This window comes from Podarcis cretensis (genome assembly GCF_951804945.1).
Source record: "Podarcis cretensis genome assembly, chromosome: 2".
Lineage (NCBI taxonomy): Eukaryota > Metazoa > Chordata > Lepidosauria > Squamata > Lacertidae > Podarcis > Podarcis cretensis.
The window spans coordinates 30,971,705-30,998,819 of NC_137171.1; the positions used below are offsets into that span (position 1 = coordinate 30,971,705).

General features: G+C 45.7%; 2 protein-coding genes across 2 annotated transcripts in view; one reads left to right on the forward strand and one right to left on the reverse strand.

The window, feature by feature from the left end:
• Positions 1-4,189: 4,189 nt before the first annotated feature.
• Positions 4,190-27,115, forward strand: part of TIMP2 (TIMP metallopeptidase inhibitor 2) — a 31,331-nt gene continuing 8,405 nt past the window's right edge. Inside the window, exon 1 of the mRNA XM_079965706.1 lies at positions 4,190-4,848. Coding sequence (XP_079821832.1) covers positions 4,719-4,848 — 130 coding nt within the window. The 5' untranslated portion in view covers positions 4,190-4,718. The remainder of the gene's footprint in view (positions 4,849-27,115) is intronic.
• LOC307210012 (autocrine proliferation repressor protein A-like) overlaps positions 22,033-27,115 on the reverse strand; it is a 229,564-nt gene continuing 224,481 nt past the window's right edge. Inside the window, exon 13 of the mRNA XM_079965530.1 lies at positions 22,033-22,203. Coding sequence (XP_079821656.1) covers positions 22,200-22,203 — 4 coding nt within the window. The 3' untranslated portion in view covers positions 22,033-22,199. The remainder of the gene's footprint in view (positions 22,204-27,115) is intronic.

The window sequence follows — 27,115 nt, forward strand, 5'->3', positions numbered from 1 at the left end:
GCTCAGGGCAGTCCCGAATCCCAAGGAGAGGAACAGATTACAGAAAAGGGGGAGAATATTTTTTTCCTTTTGTAAAATGGATCACATGCTCATCATGAGCATGCTGCTGATCTTGAATGGCCAGGCTTCCCATCAATATAGAAGCCATCAGTGGAGGTGACCAATTAGGGAGAACGAGACACTGCCTCAGTCCGCCCCCACAGCCCCTGCCTTCTTACTTACAACCAGTCCAGAGGGTGGCCTTGGCTGTCAGCTTTGTCTTCCTTAGTCTCAGCAGGGAGGAAGATAGGGACAAAACCAGAATGAATTGGCTGTGTTTGCGCCTGTCATTGGCTTTGGCTCCATTTCTGGTGACCTTATGCTCTACCAGTCCTAATGAACATCAGTCACCACTGGAAGTCAGTTGCTGCTGCAAGGAAGAGGCATCATTCAGGGTACCCCTAATTCTTTGGAATTGTTTGAGGGAAAACCAGGGGGGAAGCTTGCAGACAGCTTAGATATAGGGAATGCAGCGCCCAACACACACACTGCTCCTTCAGCATGTTCAGGCCATAGCAGACCCTAACTTACATGGAATTACCTGGAACCTGGCCAAGATGAATCTCTATGCGTGTGAAGAATATACAAGACTGTATGTTGTACAACTCACTTCAACTTAGTTAAAGTGCTTGGGAAGGCCTCTCAAGCTTATGAAAGGGAGACTCTAGAACATAGTATCTGAGGCTTTTGCCTCTTGAGGTCATGTCGTTCTCACTTTCCTCTGTGACTAGACTCATGGTCTGAGGATTGAGAAATCCCTGTATTTTGGAAAGCAGCAGAAGCCACTTGGAAGAAGAAGCTGGGCAGTCTCCTGCCTTGCTGCCAACAGCTGAAATGCATTTCCTCCTCTTGCTATGAGATTCCATCTGGCACAACAAGGGTGGGAACTTAGCATGTTTTTAAGAGTTGAGCTGCAGCGCTGAAAACAACTTCCGCAGCTTAATTCGAGCCAGGTCTCAATGGCATTTCACCTCAGAAACTATTTTCAGGGCTATGGTTCATCCCTAAAACATGAAGAGGAGTAACAAATAAACAGGGTGCCACTGTGCATGTGCAGAAGTCCTCTGTCTCACTGGAGTAATCATAAATAGCTCTCCAACATCTGGGATTAGAAGGCTGGTAGCAGTAGACCAGCTGATGGAATTCCAGATGATGATTGTTTTCAAAATCTTTGATTCATCACTGATAACAAAGATCAAGCTGGTTTAGAAATTTCACGTTCTGATCTGGAAGCACTTTGGTAGCCCAGTGGTGAAGCTGGTTTATATATTCTTCTAGAATGCCTAGCATTTATATGCTGGCATTAACCAACTTCCTCAGCCCCCTGGGGAAGACAAAGGTAGAGAAACTGAAGGGACCAGTTCACTGATTTTCTCCAAGGGAAGGAAAAATTATCCAATAATTTCTTGGTGGTCAGACTCAGTATTATTAGTGGCACTAGCACAGATTCTTTCTCTACCCAGCTCCCTTTTTGGTACAGCTGGAGAAATGTGTTGTGAAAGGGGGCATTATTGGTTTCTTTCTGTTCTTATTTTTATCATGTATTTTGTGGGGGTGTTTTAATTGTAATTTTATGTTATGAACCACCCTGAGATCTACGGGTTATACGGTGGTATAAAAATTTAATAAACAAACAAAAAAACAGCTGTGCTGGTATCCTGGTCACCATTTTTGTATCCTGCACAATATTCTGGAATCTAGTATACTTCTGGGTCGCAGTGAAAGAAAAAGTGGCAGCTGTCGCAAAAATTGTGGAAAATATTCAGAGAAAATTCGGCAAAGTAACCTTTTTCTAGGGGGGGGGGCAGGTGAGAAAAAAATCTCAATTATTTTCCCTCAGAAAAATGTTGGCCCAGTTCTGCCATATTTCCTCTGGCAGCGTCCTGTCAGAATGCCTTGGGGAGTTCTATTGCCAACAATGGCTGCCTTGCCAACAGTGGCTGGGCCTCTTTTTTTTCTTTTTTAGGCCACATCTGACATAAGACATCACTGGAGGACTTACCTCTCCTCAACTCACATCACTTAGAGGCCTTCTCTCAGCCAATATCAGAGTGCTTCACTGGGAGAGCTGGGAAGCAGAGCTCAACTCAGTCAGCTGTGCTGTGACAGGCCTGCTCCATCAGGCCTCCTCTCCCCTCAACTGCCATATGGGGGCAGCCATTCCATCAGGTGGCCTGAACAGTGCCAGCTGGTCAGTATGAACTGTTTAGAAATTGGTGCCTGAATTTTGATTTTCCTCTACTATATCACTGTCCTTTTCCCTTGTGTGTATTATTATTTTTTATTTTTATTTTTACATTGTAAGCCTGAAGTTAGGGACCGTCTTGTTTTACTTGTAAGTCAGCTGCTGTGGGAGACTTTTTGGCTGAAGAGCCAGATACAAATGCTCTAAATAAATAAATAAATAAATAAATAAATAAATACATACTTGCTGACTGAATTGACTTGTTTTCTGGATGTTTAGCTCTGCTGAATTAACATAAATGCTTATTCCAGGGATTCTCTCTGCTGAGAAGGAGCCAGGAAAACTTGGCTGGGCTTGCTGAATGATATTGGGGGCAAGATTTAAGGGAGGGGGCAGGAGGAACCAGTTTATGTGGGTTAATCAGTGCTGCATTATTACTGTTATTATAGATTAATAAGTAGAGACTTCTATGCTCAACTGAAGATTTATAAACAAAAAAAATTCCTTCCAGTAGCACCTTAAAGACCAACTAAGTTAGTTCTTGGTATGAGCTTTCGTGTGCATGCACACTTCTTCAGATACACTTCTTCAGTGTATCTGAAGAAGTGTGCATGCACACGAAAGCTCATACCAAGAACTAACTTAGTTGGTCTTTAAGGTGCTACTGGAAGGAATTTTTTTTGTTTTGACTATGGCAGACCAACACGGCTACCTATCTGTAACTGAAGATTTATAAACATACCATGAAAACAGCTTTAAAAGCATTTTTTAAAAAGTAGAAAAGCAACAACTTTAGGCTTAAAGACAATACAGAATGAAAATCTAAGGCAGATTATCTTTTTATTGAGTTGGAAAAAGCTTGTGGAAACAAAAACATCTTCAAATGTTTCTGGAAAGGACACGTGGTAGACACCTGTCAATTAGGATCAGTTAGGATCCTGTTCCACAGAACAGGGGCACCCACCCTAAAAGCCCTGCTGTGGATTATTGTGGAGTGACCTCCTCATATTTGAGGGTCTTTGAGGGAAACTCTTCTGCTGCACGCAGTGACCTACAGGGAAAAGAAGTAGTAATATATTGGGCTCACAGGTTTTATAGGGTGATACTAATAATGGATACGAAATACCAATATTGTGTAGCAGGGTGCTACCTCCTCACGGAGCCTCCTTTTAGTCACATTTTTACAGCACTACCAGTGGCGTAGCGTGGGTTGTCAGCACCCGGGGCAAGGCAAGTAATTTGCACCCCCTAACCCGTGGATTTGCGCCCCCTTACCCATGGATTTGCGCCCCCTAACCATAACCCCCAGATGTTGCGCCCGGTGCGGCCGGCCCCCCCTGCACCCCCCACGCTACGCCACTGAGCACTACTACTATTATTCTCTCTCTATAGAAAATGCATGCTGCCTTGTGGAGCGCCAAGCACACGCCTGGCCTTAAATAATTTATCTAAATCATGTATATACACACACACAAATATATAATTTAGCACTCCTTCACAAGGTTCACATTATGAAGATGGAATTCAAGTTTTAAGTAGGGCTGTATGCGCTTACTCTTTTAGCAATGATAAACTATATACTATAAATCAATATATTACTATATATACTATATACTATAAATCATTATATTATATCCAGGGGTGCCAACTTGAATAAAATATTGGAGGGGGGGCAGGTAAGCCTCGCCCCACATCACAAGACGTGGCACACGCGCACCATTTAAATGTCAATGCCCATCAACTTTTTTTGGGGGGGAGGAAGCCCCCTCAAATATTTTATTCGTGGGTTGGGGGCGAAGGGACCTCGGCCCCTAGGAGTTGGCTGCCATGATCTGTATCTCCGATAGCGCCAGGCGTGTGCTTGGCGCTCCACAAGGCTGCATGCTCTTCCCGAGCGGAGAGCTCCAGAGGGAAGGAGCTGTCAACCAAAGAAAGCTTGCGCGGGTCGCCAGAAGCCGAGCCGGGACCGGAGGCGAAGGGAGCGAGCAGCGCAAGAGGGCTGCCGGGAGCAGGCGAGCCGCCCGCTCTGGCCCAGTGCCACGGAGAGGAGGGGCAGCGAATCCCCAGAGCCCATTAAAAAGCCAGGCTTCGCCGAAGCTAGGAGAAGAAAACACCTCCATAGAAGGCAGCAGCAAGCAGCAAGCAGCAGCAGCCGCGATCTGCGAGGCTCCGATTCTTCCAGTGGCGGGATCTTTTTCCAACCCCCAGCCAGCCCGAGAGAGAAGGCCGAGTGCAAAGCCCAAACTTTCGCGACTGCCTGCTGCCGCCGCCGCCGCCGCCTAAGCGCCAGGAGTCGCCCTGGGATCGCCGCAGCAGCGGACGCCAAGAGAGAAGCACAGAAGATCGAGGCGGGCGCGCGCGCGCGTGTCTGGATGAGGCGGCAGCAGCAGTGAGCAGTCAAATCTCGCCCACCCGCCACCCCTCCTTCCTTCCCTCCCTCCTTCTCTCTCTCTCTGTCTATCTATCTGTCTGTCTGTCGGTCTCTGTCCGCAAGATGAGCGCTACGCTCCCAAGCCTCTTGGCCTCGCTGGCCGTGTTGCTCCTGGGAAGGATGGACCGCCTCGCCGACGCCTGCAGTTGCTCCCCGGTGCATCCGCAACAAGCGTTTTGCAATGCAGATGTAGGTAAGAAAAGGACGGCCACCCTCCCCTTCTCTGCGGCTCCCCTAGTGGCTTCTTACGCGGCGTGATCCCACCCAGCATTTCTATCTTTCTCTCTCTCTGCCCCCCCCCCCCGGCTGCTGCCTTCGCTCCCGCTGCAAACTCACTTGTTAGCAGCCAAAACAACCCCACCCCTTTATCCTGCAAGAAAAGAGCCGCGGTGCGCGCGGGGAAGGGAGTGGGGAGGTCGGTTCCCTCCTGCCCTGGCCTTGGCCAACAGTTGCTATTGTCAAGGAGGCTTTGGGGTTCATGAGATTGTTCCGCTGGCCGATTCTTTCCCCATCGGTTTAAGGCACACGCAGTGACACACACACACACACACACACACGTGTCGTTCTCTGCTGGTATTTGCCTCTTTCCCCCGCCCTAGTACGCCCGCTCTGACCCGATCCACAGGAATTCATTGGAAAGCACAAAGGCAACCACGGACTCAAATTCCTCTTTTCTGACGATGGCTTTCTGCCTGCAAGATGCAGGCTGCCAGGGTTTGGTGGGAACAGCTTTGATACGGAGGGGTGGGGAGAGGTGGTGGAAACGGGAAGGGAATGAAACCAGGAAATGAAAACTTCACAAAGGCAAACGGAAAACGTCGGGCCATCTTCCCTGAGTCGACTCGGTCACACCGAAGGGTGTGGGGAGTGCTCCGTTCCTATTTGCATTGGTTAATTTATATATATATATACCTTAAAAAAATGCCTTTGCCAAAATAAACAGGGTGGGAGGGAGCCACATACTCCCCCACCCCCTAAAAAACCAACCTCCCAATTGGAAATTGACTTGCTGAGCAGTTCTAGTGTAATTTAGCATGTGCACCTAGTTCCTATTTCCATTTCTTGAACTCAAGGTACAGCTGTGCTGTTATCACTGTTCTGGGGGTTACAAGTTAATTCCCCTTGAACTAATTTGGTAGCGCTTCAAAACGCAGGGCTGGGCTGACAGCCTACAAGGAGATCATCATCTTGTGGAGGAAGCTGGAGAGACAGATGGAGGGAGGCATGGGAGGATCTGAGGCTACAGAGCCTGTCTGATGGCACCAGAAGGGAAGCTGCAGGGCATGAGGAAGCTTGGTTGGGTCGGCGTAAAGCGGAAACCAGATTTCCATCGACTTACTGTATATAAATATCTTCACAGTCCCTAAGCTCCTGGCTCAGGGGAAAGAAACTGTTTTCTTTCCTACGGGAGAATCTCGACTCTGTTGACTATTTTTGCTGACTGCTGTTGCTTTTAATTGTCAGTAATACACCTCAGCTTCCTACTTCTGGGTGCCTTGAGCAACCCTCCAGGGAAACAGTATTTTTGTAGCTAAGAGACTTTTTTGCCCCATCTGCATATCCTTCCTATGCAGTAATCAAGCTAGAGACCCAGGTTGCTTAATGAGCAAGGGCTCTGAGCATTCTATATACAGTATATATAATTTCATCATATCTGCAGCCCTTGTTGTTCGGAAACAGCAAGTGTAGCAATGTTTAAGGAGAGGCATAAAGTCATAGTCAGTCATAGTACGTTGCCTCCTCACCTACTGCTTCTTAAGAGCTTCGTGTAGAAGTTTCTCACTGGGCCATAAGAGCACATTTAAAGCACATGGTTTCCTTCAAAGAATCCTGGGAACTTTAGCTTGTTAAGGTGCTGGGAATTGTGGCTCTGTGAGGTGCAAATGACCGTTCTTGGGGTTCTTTGTGGGAAGCCATGTGCTTTAAATGTATAGTGTGCATGTGACCTGTGTCTGCCCAAGCAGCAGGAATGCCCCTTTAGTACTTGTGTGTATGGGTTTAACTTTGCAATCCTTTCTTCATCACGAAAACAGAAGACTAGGGGCATTCTATTTCTGCAGTCAGGGTCTCTTGTGTCTGATCACCTAGTCCAGTCAGTCAGGGCATAATCTAAGACACTTTGCCAAGGCCACAGAACCTGATTTCAACGTGAGGGTGTGTAGCCTTGGAAGATGTGAAGTAATAATACAGGAGAGAGGGTCTTGCTCTCACTACAGAATAACCACATGAAGCTCCCCAATATTTGGGATTAGAGAACAGGACTTCCAAGTTATTGGGTTTGTGTGGTGTAAGCCTGAGTCTCCAGGACTTGCCTTTTTAGAAATTAACTACTGGAACAGAGGAGAAAAGATCCCCGCCTCCCTTTCTGGCTGTCCAATCTGGGTCTCTGTAGGCCTAAAGACCTCTGGTCTGCCTGATTTGGGAAGACCTGATTTTGGATTGTGCTTTCTGTTCCACCTGCTGCTTCCCTGGCTTTGGGACGTGCAGGACTTTGGAGACCATTTTTTTCCAGGCAGAGCAGTGCACCATGGGTACTAGCTTTCAGCGTGAGTGGGGAGAAGTCTGCAGTGTGGCCTTCTTCCCAGCATTGCTGGGGCCCTCATGAGAAAAATTAGCACTGTGTGTTTCCATCTTGATTCAATCAAGAACTTCATCTGCCAGCTCAGCTAAATGCTGAAGAAGAGGGCTTGATCATTCCATTTTGTGATGTCATAGTGTGCGTCCTTCGCACTTGGCAAATGGTGAAAAGGGCTGAATGGAGAGCCGAGTGAGAGAGGCTGCCTTGCCCATCTCATTCACTAGGCACTCAGTGCTGGGTCACTCACTGGTGGCTCTTTTATTAGTAGGCGTTGCCATTCTCTTTTCCCAATTTGCTCAGCTTGGAAACTACTGAAAGGCAGAGCCTGATAGGGCTGGGCCTCAAATTCCACTTTTCCCTATGAATAATCCCCTTATTAAAATTTAACCTATTAAACAAGCAGCCCTGGCCCCAGTTTCAAGATCTTGCTCTAGAGATGGAATTTGAAAATGCTCTGGCAGGGCAGCCTCTCTGCTGCAACAGTCTCGTCCATTAGAAGTTCCAGACTCTCAGGCTGCCTTCTCTGAAACTGTAATGTGTCCAGGAACTGAGCAGCTGCTGTCAGCAGCAGCCATTTGCGGTTTCACTTTGCTTTTCCAGTGTCACTTCCCTCCACAGAAGTAGACATCTCTGAGATATGAGAACCAGTCATTGTATAGTGTCTGGAGCACATACTCTCAGTGTCTAAAGCCTTTCATGTGGGAATCCAGTGAGACCTCACAGGACCCTTTTTGCTCCCTGCAACTAGCAAGAAAGATCCTTTTAACCCCTTTTAACAACAAGCAACACTTTTAGTTCTCCATTGGCCATGCCTCAATTTCTACCAGGCTAGCAGAGAGGATGCCCCTAGCCCCATGCACTTTATAGTCAGGAATTGGACTGTGCAGTTTAACTTGCTCACTTCTGTTTAGTATCCTTTCATTTGCACACCAAAGCCCAGCTTCTAGTTACGGCAGATTTCGAAGTAACCTGCCAATGTGCTTTATTCTGTAAATTATTGATTTGTGATATGAATGGATGTGAAGGTGACAAAGGCCTTTAGCAATATGCAGAAAAGTTTATTACTATGTATAATAAGCAAGTAGAAAGTCTATAGAGGAGTGTTAGTAGCCTAATAAAAATAAGGGTCAATATGGGAGAGAAGCCATATTGGTTATTCGGAAAACAGAAAACAAAATGTGAAATCTAACATGCATTCCAATCAGTGTTTCCTGATGTTCAGTTTTACCAGATGTGATCCAAGCTGTGAAACAGTGCTGAATACAGCTATTTTTTTTTTTTAAAAAATCATTTTTATTGATTTTCCAATAAAAACAGCCACTGAATACAGCTATTTAAAGAGACATCTTGCTATAGGGTCTGCCCTCTTCCTATGCAAATGAGTTTTTCAGACCTTTTATTATGTATCCATGGAACACCACATTTGAAGGTACTTTGGGTCCAGTCTATTTAGGACTATGTGCGTTAATACAAGAACCTTGAATATGGTCTGGTAGCAAATTGGTAACCTCTTTTTAACAGGTACAGTTTGTTCATAAAAAGCTTCCCAGGATAATTCATTGGTTAAAGAGTGTTGATTGTGTGAATAAAAGCAAAGGGAATTTGTGGGGATTACCTGGCAGGAAATGTGGACTGGCAAAAACCACTATTTGGAAAAAGTCAGTACAACTATTGAAGTGTCACCCTCAGTTGATTCTGCCGTGCGTGTGTGTCTGTGTGCATAGACATAGCCAGGGGAGCAGCTGCCCCCCGTCAAGTAAATAAATAAAAATACTTAACTAAAAGTAGAAATTGTAGAAATATTTTGACAGATTTTTCTGAGCACTTGGGTCAAAAGAAAGTAATTTAAAGTAAAAGTTGTTGAATCTGCTAGACAGAGCCAGACAGAGGATGATGACAGGTGGGTGTCCTCCCCCCCCCCCAACATAAATCCCAGCTATGCCCATGTGTGTGTGTGTGTGTGTTAGAATTATATATTCACACTTAGGCTGTGTACACACTGCACATTTAAAGCACACACCCCTCCAAAGGAGTCATGGGAACTGTTGTTCACCCCTCACAAAGCTACAATTTCTAGTACCCATAACAAACTACGGTTCTCAGGATTCTTTAGTGGAAGCCATGTGCTTTATATGTATAGTGTTTACACAGCCCCCCTGTTACATATGGAGAGTTGCTTTTAGAAATGATGAGTTAGATTTTTAAAGACATTTAGACAAATACAGTAAATGGGTTATGGATTTTTATCAATAGTGATTAGCCACAGCTAAACAGAAACTCCCCAGTCAGAAGCAGTATACGGTACCTCCAGTTATCAGAGGCTGGAAACAGACTATAAGGGACGGGCACTGCCTTCATGCACTACTTGTCAACCTTCCCAGAGGCATCTAGTTGGCCGCTGTTAAGAAAAGAATGCTGGACAAGACGGACCTTGGTCACGCCCAGCAGGGCTCTTCTTATGTTCTTATCCCATTCTCTCTCATGTGCAGGCAGGCACACAGATCAGTTTGCAGAGAGAGAGAGATTTGTGCTGTTTTTATTCCTCTCGGGAAGCCCTTTTGGCTGACACGGCCCATGGAGAAACAACAGATGTCTGTTTACTCTGCTTGCATTCCATCGCACTGGCTTGTAGTAGAGTCTATAGAAAGCAGCAGCAGCAGCCATGCGGCATTTTACTGTTTTCCTTCCCCTTCCCTGCAGTTGTTTTCACGTCATCAACTACAGCACCAGTTCATGGTGCCATGGGGTGCTATGATCTGCACACTTTAATTGGAGTCCACTTCACATCTTGGCTCTGCAGTGGTAACTTTGTGCAGCATCATGCTGTGGATGATTATATTTGTCCTCCTGGCTCCTATGAGTTCCCAAAAAGCACTTCTCTCTCCACTCAACTGCCTGTCAGGTTAGAGCTGTTAGATCATCTGGATCGGACTTGTACTGAGCAAGGCCAAGGAACAGGGCTGGGATTGCAAATGGGTGTGTGTATTATGTTACATTTATTCACTTTTAAAACATCCAGATTCTTCCAGTAAAATATGCAAATTCTGTGTTCAGTATAAAGGTAAAGGTAAAGGTACCCCTGCCCGTACGGGCCAGTCTTGACAGACTCTGGGGTTGTGCGCCCATCTCACTTAAGAGGCCAGGGGCCAGCGCTGTCCGGAGACACTTCCGGGTCACGTGGCCAGCGTGACATCGCTGCTCTGGCGAGCCAGAGCCGCACACGGAAACGCCGTTTACCTTCCCGCTGGTAAGCGGTCCCTATTTATCTACTTGCACCCGGAGGTGCTTTCGAACTGCTAGGTTGGCAGGCGCTGGGACCGAGCAGCGGGAGCGCACCCCGCCGCAGGGATTCGAACCGCCGACCTTTCGATCGGCAAGTCCTAGGAGCTGAGGCTTTAACCCACAGCGCCACCTGCGTCCCTGTGTTCAGTATAATTTGGGCTAAATTAATGTGTCACTTGGAAGCATGTCAGGAATTTAATAATGACATACACACCCCTCCGGATTTTCATTGTAGCTTTATTGTGCAGTGATGGAATCCCACCCCACAAAATCCTACCCCACCTCCATGATGTTATTAGCCTTAGGAGGAAAAACACTCTTCCTACGTGCTGTGGTCCTGATAAAAATCACTTCCTGCACCTATTACTTTTATTATTTTAAAATCTCTGATGTCCTTTCAAGTTATACACTTAGCATCATATGTGGTTTAACATTTAGTTGCAGCCTCAGAGATTTCTAAATACTTTGTTCACAAGAAGTCCACTCTGATTCATTTAAAGTTACTGACCTCCTGGGTGACTCACATACTTCTCCCGAACTGGAGCAGAGCTGTATATTTCAGGCTGTTGCCTGTTCTTGGGATGAGGAGGAAAGCCAATGGCCAGTTTCACTGGTCCAAACCAGCTCTTCCCTTTTGCCTGGAACATGACTAATATAGCTCCAGCTGCACTGACTACTATTAGAATTCAAATTATTTACATTATTTACTATTGCTATTCACGTTATTTACATTTATATCCTGCCTTTCTTCCAGAAAGCTCACAACAACCCTGTGAAATAGATTAGGCTGAGAGAGTGTGACCCTGTAAACTTTGTGGCTGCAGGGGGTGGGATTTGAACCTAAGTCTCCCCAGATCTCACCTGTATCGTTGACCTGCTATATACAATGTAATTGGCAGAGAGAACATGAAAGTGTACCCACCTCACTTTCCAAACCAGGATTTTCCCATGTTAACTATCAATATTAACAACTTCTTGCTGCATTTCCCCTACCATGGACAAGTTGTTTTATCCCCATTCCCTACACCAGAACTGTGATCCAAACAAAATGCCCCCAAAGTGCTTTTGACATGGGAGAAAAGCTTTAATATGTGCCAGTGGCAGTTTACTTTCCCTGCCAAACGGCCACTTATAGGGTGGTATTTTTGCTGGGATCGTGGAAGAGTAAGGAAATGGTTAATAAAATAAAATAAAAATACCCTCACTGCAGTCTCAATCCCATGGCTGCTATTTAAAGTTTTTTAAAGAATCACATATTGCCAGGCTATGCATTTAGATGTAACGTATAATTTGGCCCTACACAAAGAACTGGGGGGAAACAGAATATAGGATCTAGATGGGGAAAGGCAGAGCATAGGATTTGCAGAAAGACACGGTGTGAGGCAGAAAATTTTTCAGTGCTAAATTTTTCCATGCAAAAACATGATTGCATAAGTTCATTAGTAACTATAAATATTGGGCATGCTTGACAGCTTTAAAGTTGTTAGTTCTGTTTACTAACTGCAACTCCTATCAGCCATGGCCAGTGGCCAGGGATCATGGGAGTTGTAGTCCAGCAACATCTGGAGGGCACCGCATTGTCTTCCTTTGCTGTAGGACACCAGAATATTTTCCTTCACAAATTACCCTAATTCACCATTTCCTGGAAAACCCTCATCACTGCCAGAGAGGATGAAAGTGGACAGGAGAGGTTTTGACAAGTAGTTTTTATAGGAAGAAATAAAATTGGTTGATACAATCCTACCTTTCGAGAGTCCGAGAACATGGAAGGAGTATGTCATGTCATTTAGGGGCTTGTTTCATTCACTCTGCCGTATGTGTTGGTCTGCTTCCTGTGAACCTCTATGAGCACTATAGGTATGCAATGCTTGGAGATAATTTGGTGATTCTCAAATGTGTTTGGATTTTGGAGAGACAGAGTTGACATTTGCCGGGGGTAGGTAGGGCACATCTGCACTGTGTATAGGTGCTTTAATCTTTGCCAGCTGGGCAAGGCAATGCAACCAAGAAATGCCACTGGAGAATTTGGTGTCTGGAAACCAGTGGACAGATTCCCTGTTTTAGAGAGGATGTCCTAGGTATGGGCTGTGCAACATATCTAATAAGGTGGGGGATCTTTGCACTGTAAACTTATATAAGAGTACTGGGAGTTGTAGTTTGGTGTGTGCTTGCGATGAGAATTCTGCCTATACAATGCCGTTTTGAACACTGTAGCTACCCAGCTATCAAGAGCATGAGACTTATCCATGTAGAACCACTCTGCACTTTCTGCTTTTTTTTGTAGCTAGACTGTAGTTGGAAAATAATAAACATCTTACCTTGTTTTGGAAGATTTCATAACCTGGAAGGGCTCCCACAAGATGTAGGAGTAGCTGCTGTAGCTAATTTGGGCTGTATTCAATTCTAGCTCTGTGGCTTCTAATCCTTCCAAAGCACCTGACTGATACCCTCCAGCCCCAGCTACTTAAGCTGCATATTTGGCACTCGTGGGCCGTTAGACTAAAGCATAAGGTTCTCTCCAGAGCAGAAGCAGAGAGGGTATTTGGGCCCTCTCTATGGTTACTAGAAGGGATGTGGCACCACAAATGAAGTACAGAGATGGGCAATATACAGTGGCACCTCGGGTTAAGTACTTAATTCATTCCGGAGGTCCGTTCTTAACCTGAAACTGTTCTTAACCTGAAGCACCACTTTAGCTAATGGGGCCTCCTGCTGCCGCCGCGCCGCCGGAGCACGATTTCTGTTCTCATCCTGAAGCAAAGTTCTTAACCTGAAGCGCTATTTCTGGGTTAGCGGAGTCTGTAACCTGAAGTGTATGTAACCTGAAGCGTATGTAACCTGAGGTACCACTGTATAGCTCATAGGGAGTTTTCCTGGGCGCCTCTGTTGTTCTGAGCTCAGCCATGCCAACTGAGACTAGCAGAGATGCTAACTGTATCTGTGAGAGCAAACTTAGCCTGCGTTGGGCACGGGAATGCTATAGCTGCCACTCATTTTTGAGAAGGAACACATCTTGCACTGCAGAAGGGCTGAAGGGATAGCAACATGAGTGAGCAGCCAAGAGACTGCTGATGCTGTTGTCATACGATGAGAAGGGACTCAAGACTGCCTTTGGAAAGGAGGGGAATAAAAACCCCTCTTGCTTCTGTGCCATTTGGGAGAAGAAAGTGGGCAAAGTGCACTGTAAAAGGGAGCTGTGCTGGAGGCCAAATGGAAACAACTCCAGGGGCCATGCTCTCAAATATCTTGCGCTCAAATTGGCATTTTCCTTACAGCAGGCCTGCTTCTGCTCTTGGGGACTGGGTTGGTTTTTTTAAGTGGGGGCATTTGTGAGTGCCTTCAGACTGTCGCTGTTTTGTAGGAGAGATTCAAGTGCATACAGGAAATTTAGGTTTGCACAGTTAAAGTAGTTTACCTTAACACAAAAAATCTACTTAAGAAAACAACATACCGGTACTTTTTGCAGTTAGGAAAGTGGTGGGGGAATGTGCTAAGAAATGTGGAATGAACAAATGATTAACAGGAAGACATGTAAACACCACCCCCCCCACACGCAAATCCAGATGAATGCTCATTGTTGCATAACCTCCCCATAAAGAAATAATAACAAATGTTTACTAAAGATGGGGCATAGTTAAATCACCATGTAAGCTTTGTAGAAGCAAATTAGGATGAATGCTCAATAAACATGAAGAAGCCCTAAGTGTTGGACTTGGGAAGAATAAGTTGTGAGAAGTGAAGGGGTGTCAGTGTCAAGTTCTGTACCTGCATGCCCTGTTTTGCTCTTACCCCAATATCAGGTTTAAACAGGTACCATAATGTCTGTGTCATGGACATTTTGGGCTTTTTTTGTTTGTTTGCTTCTATCATGTTTTTAGCCTCATGCTACATTGAATGTGTTCTGTCTAGGACTGGACCATGCCAAAATTGTGTGCTGACTAATAAATCCACTTGCTGGGGCTTGTTCTTTCTGGGCAAATTCTTCCAAAGATTGGTGCCAGTCCAACAGCTTGTGACAAGAGTCTTGTGCTAAGCATACTGGAATGCTAGGTAGGGGCAAGGAAAACAATTCATTACTATGGACCAAAGAAAGTTGGAGACTTTTTCCAGGTCAAAGTGGAAAGAACAGATAGGTGACTCATAATCCAAAATCCATCAGAGTGCCTCCTCCCCATTTTAAAGCTGGAGGCTATGTGTCTCATACTTGAATGTGTCACTTTATTCTGATATTTTACTCTGGGAATCTCTCCGGGACATCTGCCATGGAATCCATTTAAACCTCATTATTATTGTGTTTTGCATTGCCAGTGCTTCAGATCTGTAGATTATAGCTGGGGTCGCATTACTACTATGTACTTTTTAGACTTCCTGTCTTCTGTTTACACATATCCTACAGTTTCTGAGAAGCTTTGCTGGCTTTTCCCATGTGGAAAGTTCTGCATTTTTTTTATATATAAAACTGTGTTTATGACTGGCTTTGAATCTCATACTGTATACCTATTTTTAATTCACGTCCCTGTTCATTCAGAGTCTTTCACCCAGACATACATAGCACAGATTCTTCTAGCTAAGAAGTTTCTCACAGTTCTCAAACACTCACTCAACCATTGGTAAATCTGGGGTGGATGGCAGAAGAATCTCACCTCATAATGTGTGTTGTAGCTTGGTTTTCTTCAACTTTTTTGGGTTTGCTTTGCTGTGTTTGTTTCTTGCCTTTATTATCCTCACTTCTTCTGTAGTGACTTGGTCTCTGCTTTGTATGCACTGAGTGTGGAATGTAGATTATCTCTGAGAAAAAGAAGTGGGGACTTGACCTTAGTCTACCCTGCATTGGAGTAAAAGGGCTCCACAAGTGCAGAATTAAGTTTCTTGCCTGCTGTTGCGTTTGTGGTAACATCTCTGAGGGCAGGTCAAGTTCCAGAACATCTCTGTCATTCCCCTCTACCCCAGAAAACATAGTTGTCAATGAACTCTCTCTTCATCCAAGAACACAGACCCTCCAAGTGTCCCTATTTTCCAGGAACATCCGTGATTTAGAGAAGCCACCATGGTTTCTTATTTGATCCCAGAGTGTCCCACTTTTCCTTATGATGTCCCTATTTTCTTTGGAGAAATCTTGGGGAGTAGGGAGTTATCCGCCCCCCAAGCTGTTTGAAGGCAATCCTGTATAGGGAAGTTTTTTTTTAATGTTTAATGTTTTATTATTTTTATATATGTTGGAAGCTCCCCACAGTGGCTGGGGCAACCCAGTAAGATGTGTGGGGTATAAATAGTAAAATTATCATTATGGAATGGGATGTTCCTATTTTCATTGGGAAATGTTGGAAGGTATGAGAACACCCCCCACTTGAAATTATGCCAGTCAAGGCATGCATGCTCTGAGGCCTCTCTCACTGTCTACCTGATTTCACTCCCCTGAGGGCTGGAATGTGATTTTCAGAGCAGCAGAACCCACCTAAATGCAGGGTGCTAAAAGATAAGTTGACCTTTGCAGATGTTTGAATTGGGGCATCCAGCACATGGGAAACCTAGGCCTTTGCTTTGAGAGACCCAAACCAAGCCAGCTCTATGGCCATTACTCCAGTTTCTTGCAGATATGATAGGGGGAAACTACGTGGGACAATCTGCTTCTGTGCCTGCATTAGGTCCAGAAGCCACACTTGTAACTGTATTGATGCTGATGTCCTGCATCAGAGTGTTTAAAGGGGAATAATGTGGCATGGGGCGGCCTGGCACGAATACCGCTCCAGAAACAGGTGCCACAAGCACTTATCTGCAGCACAGGTCCTGGGATTTGTTTGTATATCAGATATACTGTTTCTGATATACAGGTGGCCTGTAAAGTTGTGGCAGTTCCACACCAGACATTTAAAGCCCATTCAATGGACATTTAAAGCACATTACTTCCCCCCAAAGAATCCTGGGATCTGTAGTTTAAGGTTGCTGTGAATTGTAGCTCTGTGAGAGGGAAACTACAGTTCTCAGGATTCTTTAGGGGGAAGCCGTGTGTTTCCACTGAGTGTGTTTTAAATGCATTCTGTAGATCTGCCCTTGCACTAGTAAAGACTTTCCCTAGAGGGTAGTGAGGTACTAACTAAACATACCCCTCAACTGCCCCAGTTAAATTGGGACATCCCATTTTGGGCAGCCGTGCTCTGAAGAAAAAATGTGAGGGTTGTGTTACTTGCGTGGGAGCACATCCCGCTTTTCCGTGGTGACACGTTGGAGGGACAGGGTGCTCCAGGAAAAATGGATTTAAGTGGATTCTCCTTTGGGGGGGCAGTTCTCTCTCCCTTACAAACGCAAAAGTTATCTATGCGAATATTACCCTTGGCAATTCCTGCAGATTTCAGGAACAGCGCAATACATTTTACTGCCCGAGGCAAAGGGCAAGATGATGCCTCCCTCATTCCATGCACAAGAGTTGACATGGTAGCTGAATCCTGTTTTAACAGTGGTGATGGGCCAAAGGCATCCACTTCACCCAAGAGCAGTGAGCTTAAGGGGTGCATGGAATTGTAGAGTTGTAAGGGCCCCCGAGAGTCATGTAGTCCAACTTCCTGCAATGCAATAATTGGTCATTTGTATGACGCCTTCCCATAGTTAAAACATGCTCAAGGTGGCTTACATCAAAATACGATGAACAGAAATCAAAAGGAAGTGACAGCCATGCTCATTTAAACTCATTGGTGCCATTCCTTGGCCATCAGGCTTATGCTTGTTGTTGGGATTGTACTGTACAGAAACAAATAGGAAAGGCTAGAGAAAGTATCATCATGCATTTGAAGTGTGTGTATGTGTGCACTGTAGACAATAATCCTATCAGCACTGCATTTTTAAGGCAGATGCAGATAAAATCGAGGGTTCGGATAACAAATGGTTTGAAATGTGTCTTGGTTTTAGAGCTTTGTGCTATTTTTAGAGAAGTTCTTAGGTTAAATAAGTTGAGTATACTGAGTATCACTTGTAAATCTGCAGATTCAAATTCCACCTTAGTGCCCTTGGGCGTTTCCTAACTTCCTTTCTATGATGACCATGAACTAATCTGTTGGGCTTCTTGGGTGTAGACTGAGGAACCTTCTGTTTTACAGGCGAAGGGGCTAAGTGGTCTTTTCCATTCCATTTCCCCCAAAATTTGCAGTAACAAGCTCAATCTCTTACACTGGCGCTTCATTATGTTGCTGAAAGGTTAGGGCCCCTCCAGACTGGTGTGTTTGTGTGTTTTGCAGGTGTATTCTATAACATGTCATTGGTGCAATAATAGTGCATTTGTGGTGGATTTGTATACTGGACTGTACACACCATCCCACTTTTTATTAGCTGTTCTGTGATGCTTTCGCAGTGTTGCTGCTATTACTATCTGGTGGGGCACTCTTGTGCTATAGTGCAACAAAAGCAGGACTCCACCTTGGAACATTACAGGATCTTAGCATGAAGCTTGCAGGAGCAAGCAGTGTTGAGAGCAGGATCACATATAACTGCCCCATGAGCACAAATAATCATGAATGCCTGGCAAAGAGTACATCTGGAGGGGCCCTTAGTATGTATTTGTGGATGCAACCCTGTGAGCATTCCTTGTGTCATTTTACACATTCTGTGCATTTGCTCTGAAGGAAGGTGTGCAGCCTCTGTCCTTCATGTGTTGTATGTGCTGTGTATGTGCTGTATTTGCATCTTCTGCTGGAATCGGTGTTAATTATAGTACAGTTTTTGCTCTTTTTGTGGTTGTGGGTTCACAGCTTTTGGCTGGCCTTGAGTGGGAGGGTGGGGTCTTGCCTGTGTTGTCATGCCAGGATTTGGAGACACTAAATGTGCCTCCATGGCCCAGTGTAACTATGGGATCATGCCCCCATCCTCTTTCCTCACCTCTGAGCTGGGGCTACAGGGGCCGGAACCTACAGGCATCGAGCCAGAGAGGGGCTTGCTAAGCAGCAAGACATCTCACTGTGTTGCAGACCTTACCGCAACTGATCGTAAGCCAAATCCCCTTTGCCTTTCTCTGGAGACTAGAGAATTTCTCTGACTCACGTTGAGCCTTGGAAAGCAAGGACACTGCTTTGCAAGCCTCCCTGGCGTACAGCAAAAGGGAAATATTGGGGGATCTCGCAAGGAAAGGAAAAGAAAAAGAAGTAAAGTGCTGACTAGTGGTGAGCTGATGAGCATGCCTGGGGCCCAAGGGTAATAGCTACTATTCTGCAAAGCTGCACTGGTTTCTCTGTGTGTATGTGTGTGCGCGCACACTGTGTGGTTATTACTGCTCGCTCCTTTTGCTTCTCTCCAGTGCGCTATGCTGTGAGTGATAAAAGTGATTATACTGCTGTGCTTTTTGCTTGCTTTCTCTTTATCATATAGCCCTCTCTGCTGAAATCTCAGTGTAAAATGAGTATGTTGTCAAAAGAATCTACCCACTTTTAAAAGAATAGAAAGGAGCCTGACTCCCACCTCACACTTGAACACACAATAAGGTAGTGCCCTAGAAGTAAAATTACACAGAGCTAGGCCCAGCTTCCCAACTTGGTACGAGTCTTTGCAGGGCACAAACCACAAGCTTATAAGCAAAGAACAAACCTTGGTTACAGCTTGTGGGCTATTTAGAGTGAGACAAACCTTGATCCGGGGTTTGGACATAAAGCTAAGCCAAACCATGGCTTAGCTCCTGGTAGTATGGCAGCAACAGAAGCAGGGGAGGTGTTAGGAGGCACAAATTTATCACTGTTGCACCTGCACGTTTGCCCATTCATGTTAAGCCATACTTTGGCTTAGCATTATCTGCATGGTGCAGAGAACTGAGGAGAGTTTTTCACTTGATGCTGGGTCAGGAGATTATACTTCTATGCCAATAAATTATGAATTATCCATAAACTGTCATTTTCTGAACATGGAAGTGTGGACACCATCTTGTTCTTTGCCCCAGGTAGCAAAATGGGCCAGATCTGGGAGCAAAGGTTTGGAAGCCCCACCTTCAACTACTGGAAAACTTGTTTGTTCTTCAGGCTCTAAAATTTCAGCAGAGATTACTCACACTTTCAAATGTACCTTCACAGTCATAAGGCCTAGGAACTTGTATGTGCTGACTTAAAAACAAAGTAGAAACTGAAATTCTCAGGAAACTGGATCCCATAACCTGGCTGTCTGTACTTTTTGTGCTCCTGTGGAATTGCCGTCTCAAACATATCTCTGTTTCACAGAGAGATAAACTTCTGGAAGCTGTTCTAAAAATGCATGCCAGTACAGCAGCAAATAAGTAGAGTAAAGGTTGATTTGGTGTACATTACTCCATTACTCTACACTTCATCAAAACCATGGGCAGGGAGCCTCAAGCCCAAGGACCAAATTCAGCCTTTCAGGCCTTTGGGACTTTTCCAGGACCAGGACCCGTCTCAAATCTTGCCCTTCACTGCCCCTTCTCTGCACCCTCCTCAAGTAACTTTGCCTGTCTGGAATTGGTTCTTGGGGTACTATAATGCCTCTTCCTTGCATGTAGAAATCTCTTTTTTTGCATGGCAGAAATGAAGTCTACTGTACAAAGCGTAGAGTCAATATGTTGCTCCTCCCACTTTTGTATCTGGCCCCACGCACCATCTGGAAAGTTGTCCATGAGGAAATGTGTCCCTCTGTCCTGGCTGAAACAGGTCCCTGCTTTGTTGCATTGCTCTGGAGCTGTTAATACTGTACCTCCTTATGTTCCCTTTTGAAGACCTGTCACTTACAGTAGACACCGAGGATGAATCAGGCTTCCTATATTGCACTATCAAAACCATAGCTGCCAGCAAGGGAACAAACCAAATTCCCTGTGGTTTAGTGGTTTAATTCCCACTTGAGTCTTGACCCAAGAAAAGCATCCATTCTGATGACGCCAGCAAAGACTTGTGTGCTCAAAGGCCAGGCTAGGGACTGCTGTGGGTTCATTGTGCTTAGAGAATTAAAACCAAAGGAAGTCTGGGTTACAGTGATGCAACTAGCTCAGTTGCTGACATTTACTGAGAGAGAACAAAGACCCAGTGGAACTACCCAGTGTGCATGTGGCTTTGACTTGGATTGGATAAAACCAGAAGGCTTTCAGGGGAGTGGGTTTTGCACCCAATTTTAGGCAAGGTTTTGCAGTCGGCAATGAAATAAGTTATCTTCTGGTTAGCATGCCGAAAGATAACCTTGCTTGACAGTCCAGTCTAGGATACCAGTAAATGCTTTTAAAATTTTCTTTACAGTGGTGCCTCGGGTTAAGTACTTAATTCGTTCCAGAGGTCCGTACTTAACCTGAAACTGTTCTTAACCTGAAGCACCACTTTAGCTAATGGGGCCTCCTGCTGCCGCTGTGCCGCTGGAACACGATTTCTGTTCTCATCCTGAAGCAAAGTTCATAACCTGAAGCACTATTTCTGGGTTAGCAGAGTCTGTAACCTGAAGCGTATGTAACCCGAGGTACCACTGTACTTTGTCACTTGCTCCATACCTTCTTTTTGCCCACTATCTTAATAACATCTTCTTGAATTCATAACTGGAGCAGTGTAACTGAGCATCTGAGATGAGGCGGCTGGCTTTTGGCACATGCCAGTCTCCACAGAGGTGGAATATCTTGCATATTCCCCTTGCTCTCTTAATGGGGCTAGGTGGCATTACTAGGGTTTCCCAGAGAAGAAAGGTGTCAGAGCAGCATGCGTGGAGCATGAGATGTTGAGCTAATGGAAGCTTGCTTGTGCTGGTTTAGGGAGCAGCAGGGTCTACCTGGGATCCTTAGGTTCCTTGCCATCTATCCTTCCTGTTCCTTATTTCTGGAGATTCCTCTGTCTTCTCATCTTGAGCAGACTAGCTAGCTCCATGCAGAAACCAGCATTTGGAAGGGCTGCTAGTAATATGGGGGCGGGGAGGCTTTTTCCATTTAGCAAATGTGGGAGAGATGGCTCTGAGTGGCTGGAGAAGATTTTGAAGGTAGCACTTGAACAGCATTGATTTCTTCCCACACCCACCAAGGAACTGGGAGAAAGAGCGTCAGCTTTAGATAAGCAGGTTGCTTGTCTGGAACGGCTCCTGATCTAGAAGCATTGGTGACTCTGGGATACTTGGGCTGCTTCTCTGTCTTATGTGCAAGATGTATCCCGTTCCCCTGCCCTCTTGGGACACTTCCAGCCTTCAGTTCTACCATTGCATCTTGCTGCGCTGGATAATAGAACAAGCACACCCCTTTACTCTTGCTTCTGGTTAGAGGAGAGGCTTGATAGGTCAGCCCAAAAGTCATGCGTTTGACTGAAAGGCAGGAGGGAGATAATAGATTCCTCTAATGCATTGTATGTAGGCCTGCTTTTGAAGGCTATTTGGAAGCTCCAGTTAATGCACGCGGGTGGCGCTGTGGGTTAAACCACAGAGATTAGGACTTGCCGATCAGAAGGTTGGCGGTTCGAATCCCCGCGACAGGGTGAGCTCCCGTTGCTCGGTCCCTGCTCCTGCCAACCTAGCAGTTCGAAAGCACGTCAAAGTGCAAGTAGATAAATAGGTACCGCTCTGTCGGGAAGGTAAATGGTGTTTCCGTGCGCTGCTCTGGTTCGCCAGAAGCAGCTTAGTCATGCTGGCCACATGACCCGGAAGCTGTACGCCAGCTCTCTCAGCCAATAAAGCGAGATGAGCGCCGCAACCCCAGAGTCGGTCACGACTGGACCTAATGGTCAGGGGTCCCTTTACCTTTACCTTTACCTTTATGGTACTAAATGGGACTGTCTGTTGGGGACACAGACAGCAATGGGAGGCAGTGATGGCTTTAAAGGTGGATTAGACATATTCATGAGGACTAAGCTTATCAACAGCTTCTAACCCTGATGGCTGAGTTCTTTCTCCATTGTCAGAGGCAGTATGGCTCTGAATGGCAGTTGCTGGGGGTCACAGGTGAGCAGAGTGCTCTTGCGCTCATGTCCTGCTTGCAGGCTTCCCATGGGCATCTGGTTGACCAGTAGGAGAGCAGGATCCTGGACTAGATGGGCCATTGACCTGATTCAGCATGCTCTTCTTGCGTTTTTATGGCACATTTCATAAGATACTGCATTATACTGAGTAAGATTATTGGTACACCTAGCTCAGAGTTAGCTACACTGACTGGGAGTGGCTCTGCAGGATTTCAGAGAGGGGTCTCTCCCAGCCATACCTGGGGATGTAGGGGGTTGAAGCTGGGATCTTTTGGGTGCAAAGCAGATGCTTTGCCCCTGAGCTACAGCCCTTCCCCATCTTCCTGGTGCTTTAACATTTGAACTAATCCATTTCCAAGCACAATTCAAAGTGCTGAGGCTTACCTTAACTCAGGGCGGTCCAACTTTTCATACCAAGCGGGCCACAAAAGTACTTTGACACAGAACCCATGGGCCACACCCTGCCCTTCGCTTTCCGGGGGGGGGGGGGGGGCGAAGCCAAAATTTGACCCTAGAGCTCTCCCACTTCCTTCCCAAAGCTGGGAAAGTGCTAATTAGGCCTTGGGAAGGAGGCTGGAGCACCCTGTCAGAGCCCTCATGCCTCCTTCCCAAAGCCCAGCGCCTCCTATAACCAGCTTTGGGAAGGCAACAAGAGGGTGGTGCAGGGGGTGGTGCGGATAATGGATAATGATGTCGAGCGCCACCAAAAAGGCCTTGCCCCACATGTTGGACCGCCCTGCCTTAAGTCCTCCATGGCAGGGAATTTATTCCCTTGAACTTGGTCATATTCCCTTGAACTGTGGCCATTGCTGAGGCTGTCCATCAGGTGCCCTTGGGGTCTGAAGTGATGCCTTTATCAAATGACTTTTGGTACCTCCTTTTGGTACCAGACAAAGACCTCTTTGTTTTCCTAGCTTTTAGACTCTTGTTATTGCTTTATGCTGCTGGTTTGATTTTTGTTTTGTTTTTTAAAAAACTGTGTTTGTTTTTTTAATTGTTTTTGTGAGCTACTCAGGAAATATTTATACAGAAGGGTGTCTTATAAATTCTTAAGTTAAATAAGATGAAAAGTGGAGAATTGCGCTGCTAGAACCACAATCTGTATTTGCTGAAACGGACATATTTGAAACTTCTACTAATAGCTTATTAAACAGCCTGCACCCATGACCTATGTTGTCAAAGGCACACATTTCTCTTGCAGAGAGGAGTTCAGTGCTAAGTTGTTAAACCTCCCAGCTCTTTAAAGCACAAATCTCCATTTGCTTGTAGGGCTGCAAGGGGAAGAAAGCACATGGGATTCCTTTTCCTTGATCTTCTCTTTGGGATTCATGAACATAAATACGTACAAATACACACTCTTGATTCCTTTTCCCTGATCTCTGGCTTGGCTGAACTGCCGGGTGCTTGGCTTAGAAAGTGCAAAGCAGCAGTTCCCTTCTACAAAGCCACACTGTTCAGAACAAAAATCTTCCTTCTACGAGGTTGCATTTTTTGCCAGTGATTCAGCAGCACGTGAGTGGAAAAGCCTGGAGCCGTAACTATTAGCCAGGCCTAAAGACTCTCAGCTGCTGTCACACAATCGTCTGGGCCAGGCCAAAAGCATCCAAGCCAGGCCACAGCCAGTTTGCAGCAAACGGAACTCAAAGCGGGCTCTGAAACTGAGCCTGATGATGGATGCACCATATGTGCAGTGATGGGAGAGAGCCCTGCACACAGAGATGTGTCCTCCCCTTTCCTGCGATGCTTGAAACTCCTAACTAGGATTAATGCTGAAGGAAACAGTGAAAATCATAGACCTGGAGCTGACTTGCTTTGGCCCAGCATTTCACACTGAGAGCCTGCCACGTTTGCATGTCTTAATAAGCCAGACTTTCCAGCTTATTGTGGTTTCTTGTGAACAACCGACTCCTCTCCTGGCTCGAGTGGCACAAACAAACCAGGAAATGTTGGCTTCCCATTACACCCAAACAGGGAATCGTGGTTTATTGCTCCCTGACAAGTAGCTATAGCTAACCAGCCTTCTGCCATGGGTTGTTGTTGGCTTGCTGATCGTGGCTTCTAGTTAGAAATTATCTAACTGCACAACTGCCTGTATCCCACCATTTAAGAGTTAACACATGTCCAGTGCCATCTTCCCAGTGGTTTAGAGGCAAAGGCAAACAAGTACCATCCATCTTGCTCTTGACTACCTTTAATGTGCCTTCTTTTATTTTTCTGTTCTCTGAATGTAGCTGGTTGTTTCAATCATCAGCAGAGCTGAAAAAGACCCAGTGGGTAGTTGATTCCAGGGGTGGCCAGTGGACTGTCCACAAGCTGCATCTGAACCACAAAGCGATTGCGGCTAGACTCCAAGGGCCTTACTAAATTTTATTCAGATTATGGTGTGTGTGTTTTTTTTAAAAAAGTGTTCACAGTTTCTCCTGTGAGGTTGCACTTTAAAATTGTTTTCAGAAGCTGTGAACAAGAAAAAGACTCCTCACCGGTTTGTGTTTTGCATGCTATACCCCTGCTGATAACCTAAACTGAGATTATACAGTTACTTACCGTGACTGAGCAAGCCACACCTTGCCCGGCATCACATCCCAAAATGTCCCCAACCCTTTATATTTTGCACAACGCATTCTGAACAATGTCCGTTTCAGAAGCAGCTGGCTGCAATGGCCAGTTTCCTAAAGCTAATGCCTTCCTCTCTGCCTGCCTTTGTGTCCATCTTGTTTTCTCTCTGGAGTTGTGAAAGAGTGGGAACATGAAACCCAAACATGGGCTATCCATCTCTGGGCTGGATTACTGCAGGCAAGATAACTAGCTCAAGGGGATTTGACACATTTCAGCACTTGCAAGCCTCTGCTGCTCATGTTGGGCCAGCTTTCCTGTGAAGCTTTTCTTTGAGAAAGGAGTTCACAGATGAAGCGGCTCTTTATCCAGCAGAATGTGAGGCCTATACATGGGGTGTGGGCCCTGGGTCATATGACTGAGCTGGACAGGGCTTTGAACAGGTGGAAGTCTCTACTTGCCCCACCCGACCTACAGAACACCTTTTTTTTGGGGGGGGGGGGAGTTACACCAGTGTTAAGTCTGCTGGCTGAAGTTTTGCTGGATAAGCCCTGGATGAGCCAGGGCGAGGGGCCTACACTGGCGTGTCTCCAGCTCAGCCGGGGGTGGATGGGGACTCAGTGGTCAAGCACATGGTTTTTACACACATGATCCCAAGTTCCCCTCCCTGGAACATCCAGTTAAATTATCTTGGGCAGTACAGTGGTACCTCAGGTTACAGACTCCACTAACCCAGAAATAGTACCTCAGGTTAAGAACTTTGCTTCAGCATGAGAACAGAGATCGTGTGGCAGTGGCAGCGGGAGGCCCCATTAGCTAAAGTGATACCTCAGGTTAAGAACAGTTTCAGGTTAAGAACAGACCTCCAGAACGAATTAAGTTCTTAACCCGAGGTACTACTGTACTGCTGGAAACGACCCTGTTTCAGTTCTTGCAGAGCGTCTCTGCCAGTGAGAGTAGATGGTATTTAGCATGGATGGCCCAACAGCCTGACTTGAGGATTGGAAACCTTTTGCAGAATATCTAAAGAGCTATTGTAAACATGTAAAAACGCAAGTAGGATTTGATTGAAGAACAGCAGTAAAACATGTATCTGGAAGCAAGAGGAAAGGATAGGGTACAAAGTATTTATAATGTGCAGCAATATTAGAAAACATGGTGAAACCATGAAGGGGTAGAGGGGAGGTCAAATGATAAATGAATATTAATTGGAAAGTATGCATTGTGTATGAAGTTTGTAAACTTTTGAAACTTTTAAATAATTAAAAAGAACAACAACAACCAGCCTGACTTCCACAAGGCAGCTTTATATGAGGAATCTTCCAGCCAGCAGGATGTTGAGTCAGGTTTGCGTATGAGGAAAAAATGATACGGTCTCTCTCAACACAGAGAAGCTGTGTCCAGTAAAAACAATGAAGAGTCCTGTGGCAAGACAAAGACTAACAAATGCATGCCTCTGATAAAGCACGATGTGGCTCCTGGAAGCTTTGTGCTGCAATAAATATGCTGGCTTTTTTTGGTACCACAGGACCCTGCCTCCTTTTTTCTGCTGCCCGCTACAGACTAACATGGCTGCCCCTCTGGAATTCATACTCAATTACGCTGATTGGCAACATGTGTATGGCATTCCAGAGTTTACTGATGGAATGTGTTGCTCTACAAGATGTTCTGAGTAGGCCTGGGCGGTGTATCAATTTGATACATGGCCCAGGAACAGTTTGATGGCCAGAGCGTGATGGCGCCTTCACCTGGTGGTATATTGCTGGTGGAGCAATATTACCGTCTCCACTGCCAGGCGCTGGCGGTGTTCAGAGCAGAGATGGTTCCACCCCACTGCCTCTTGGGTCCGGGGCCAATGCAGCTTGCTCTTCCCTATACTTTCAACATCGTGATGTATTGCGATGTTTGGCTGGTGATACATCACAATGTTGAAAAGCTGATATTGCCTAGCCCTAGTTCTGAGGACTTGCTGGTGCCACTCCGGACTTCTGGAAACAGGGTTTCCCTCCACCTGAGAGTTACAATCATTTCTGGTTCAATTTTCAGTCAGGGGTAGGACCGTGGCTCAATGGTAGAGCAACTTCAGCACATGCAGAAGGTTGCAGGTTCAATCCCAGGCAGGTAGGGGAAGGAGAGACCCCCGGTCTGAAACC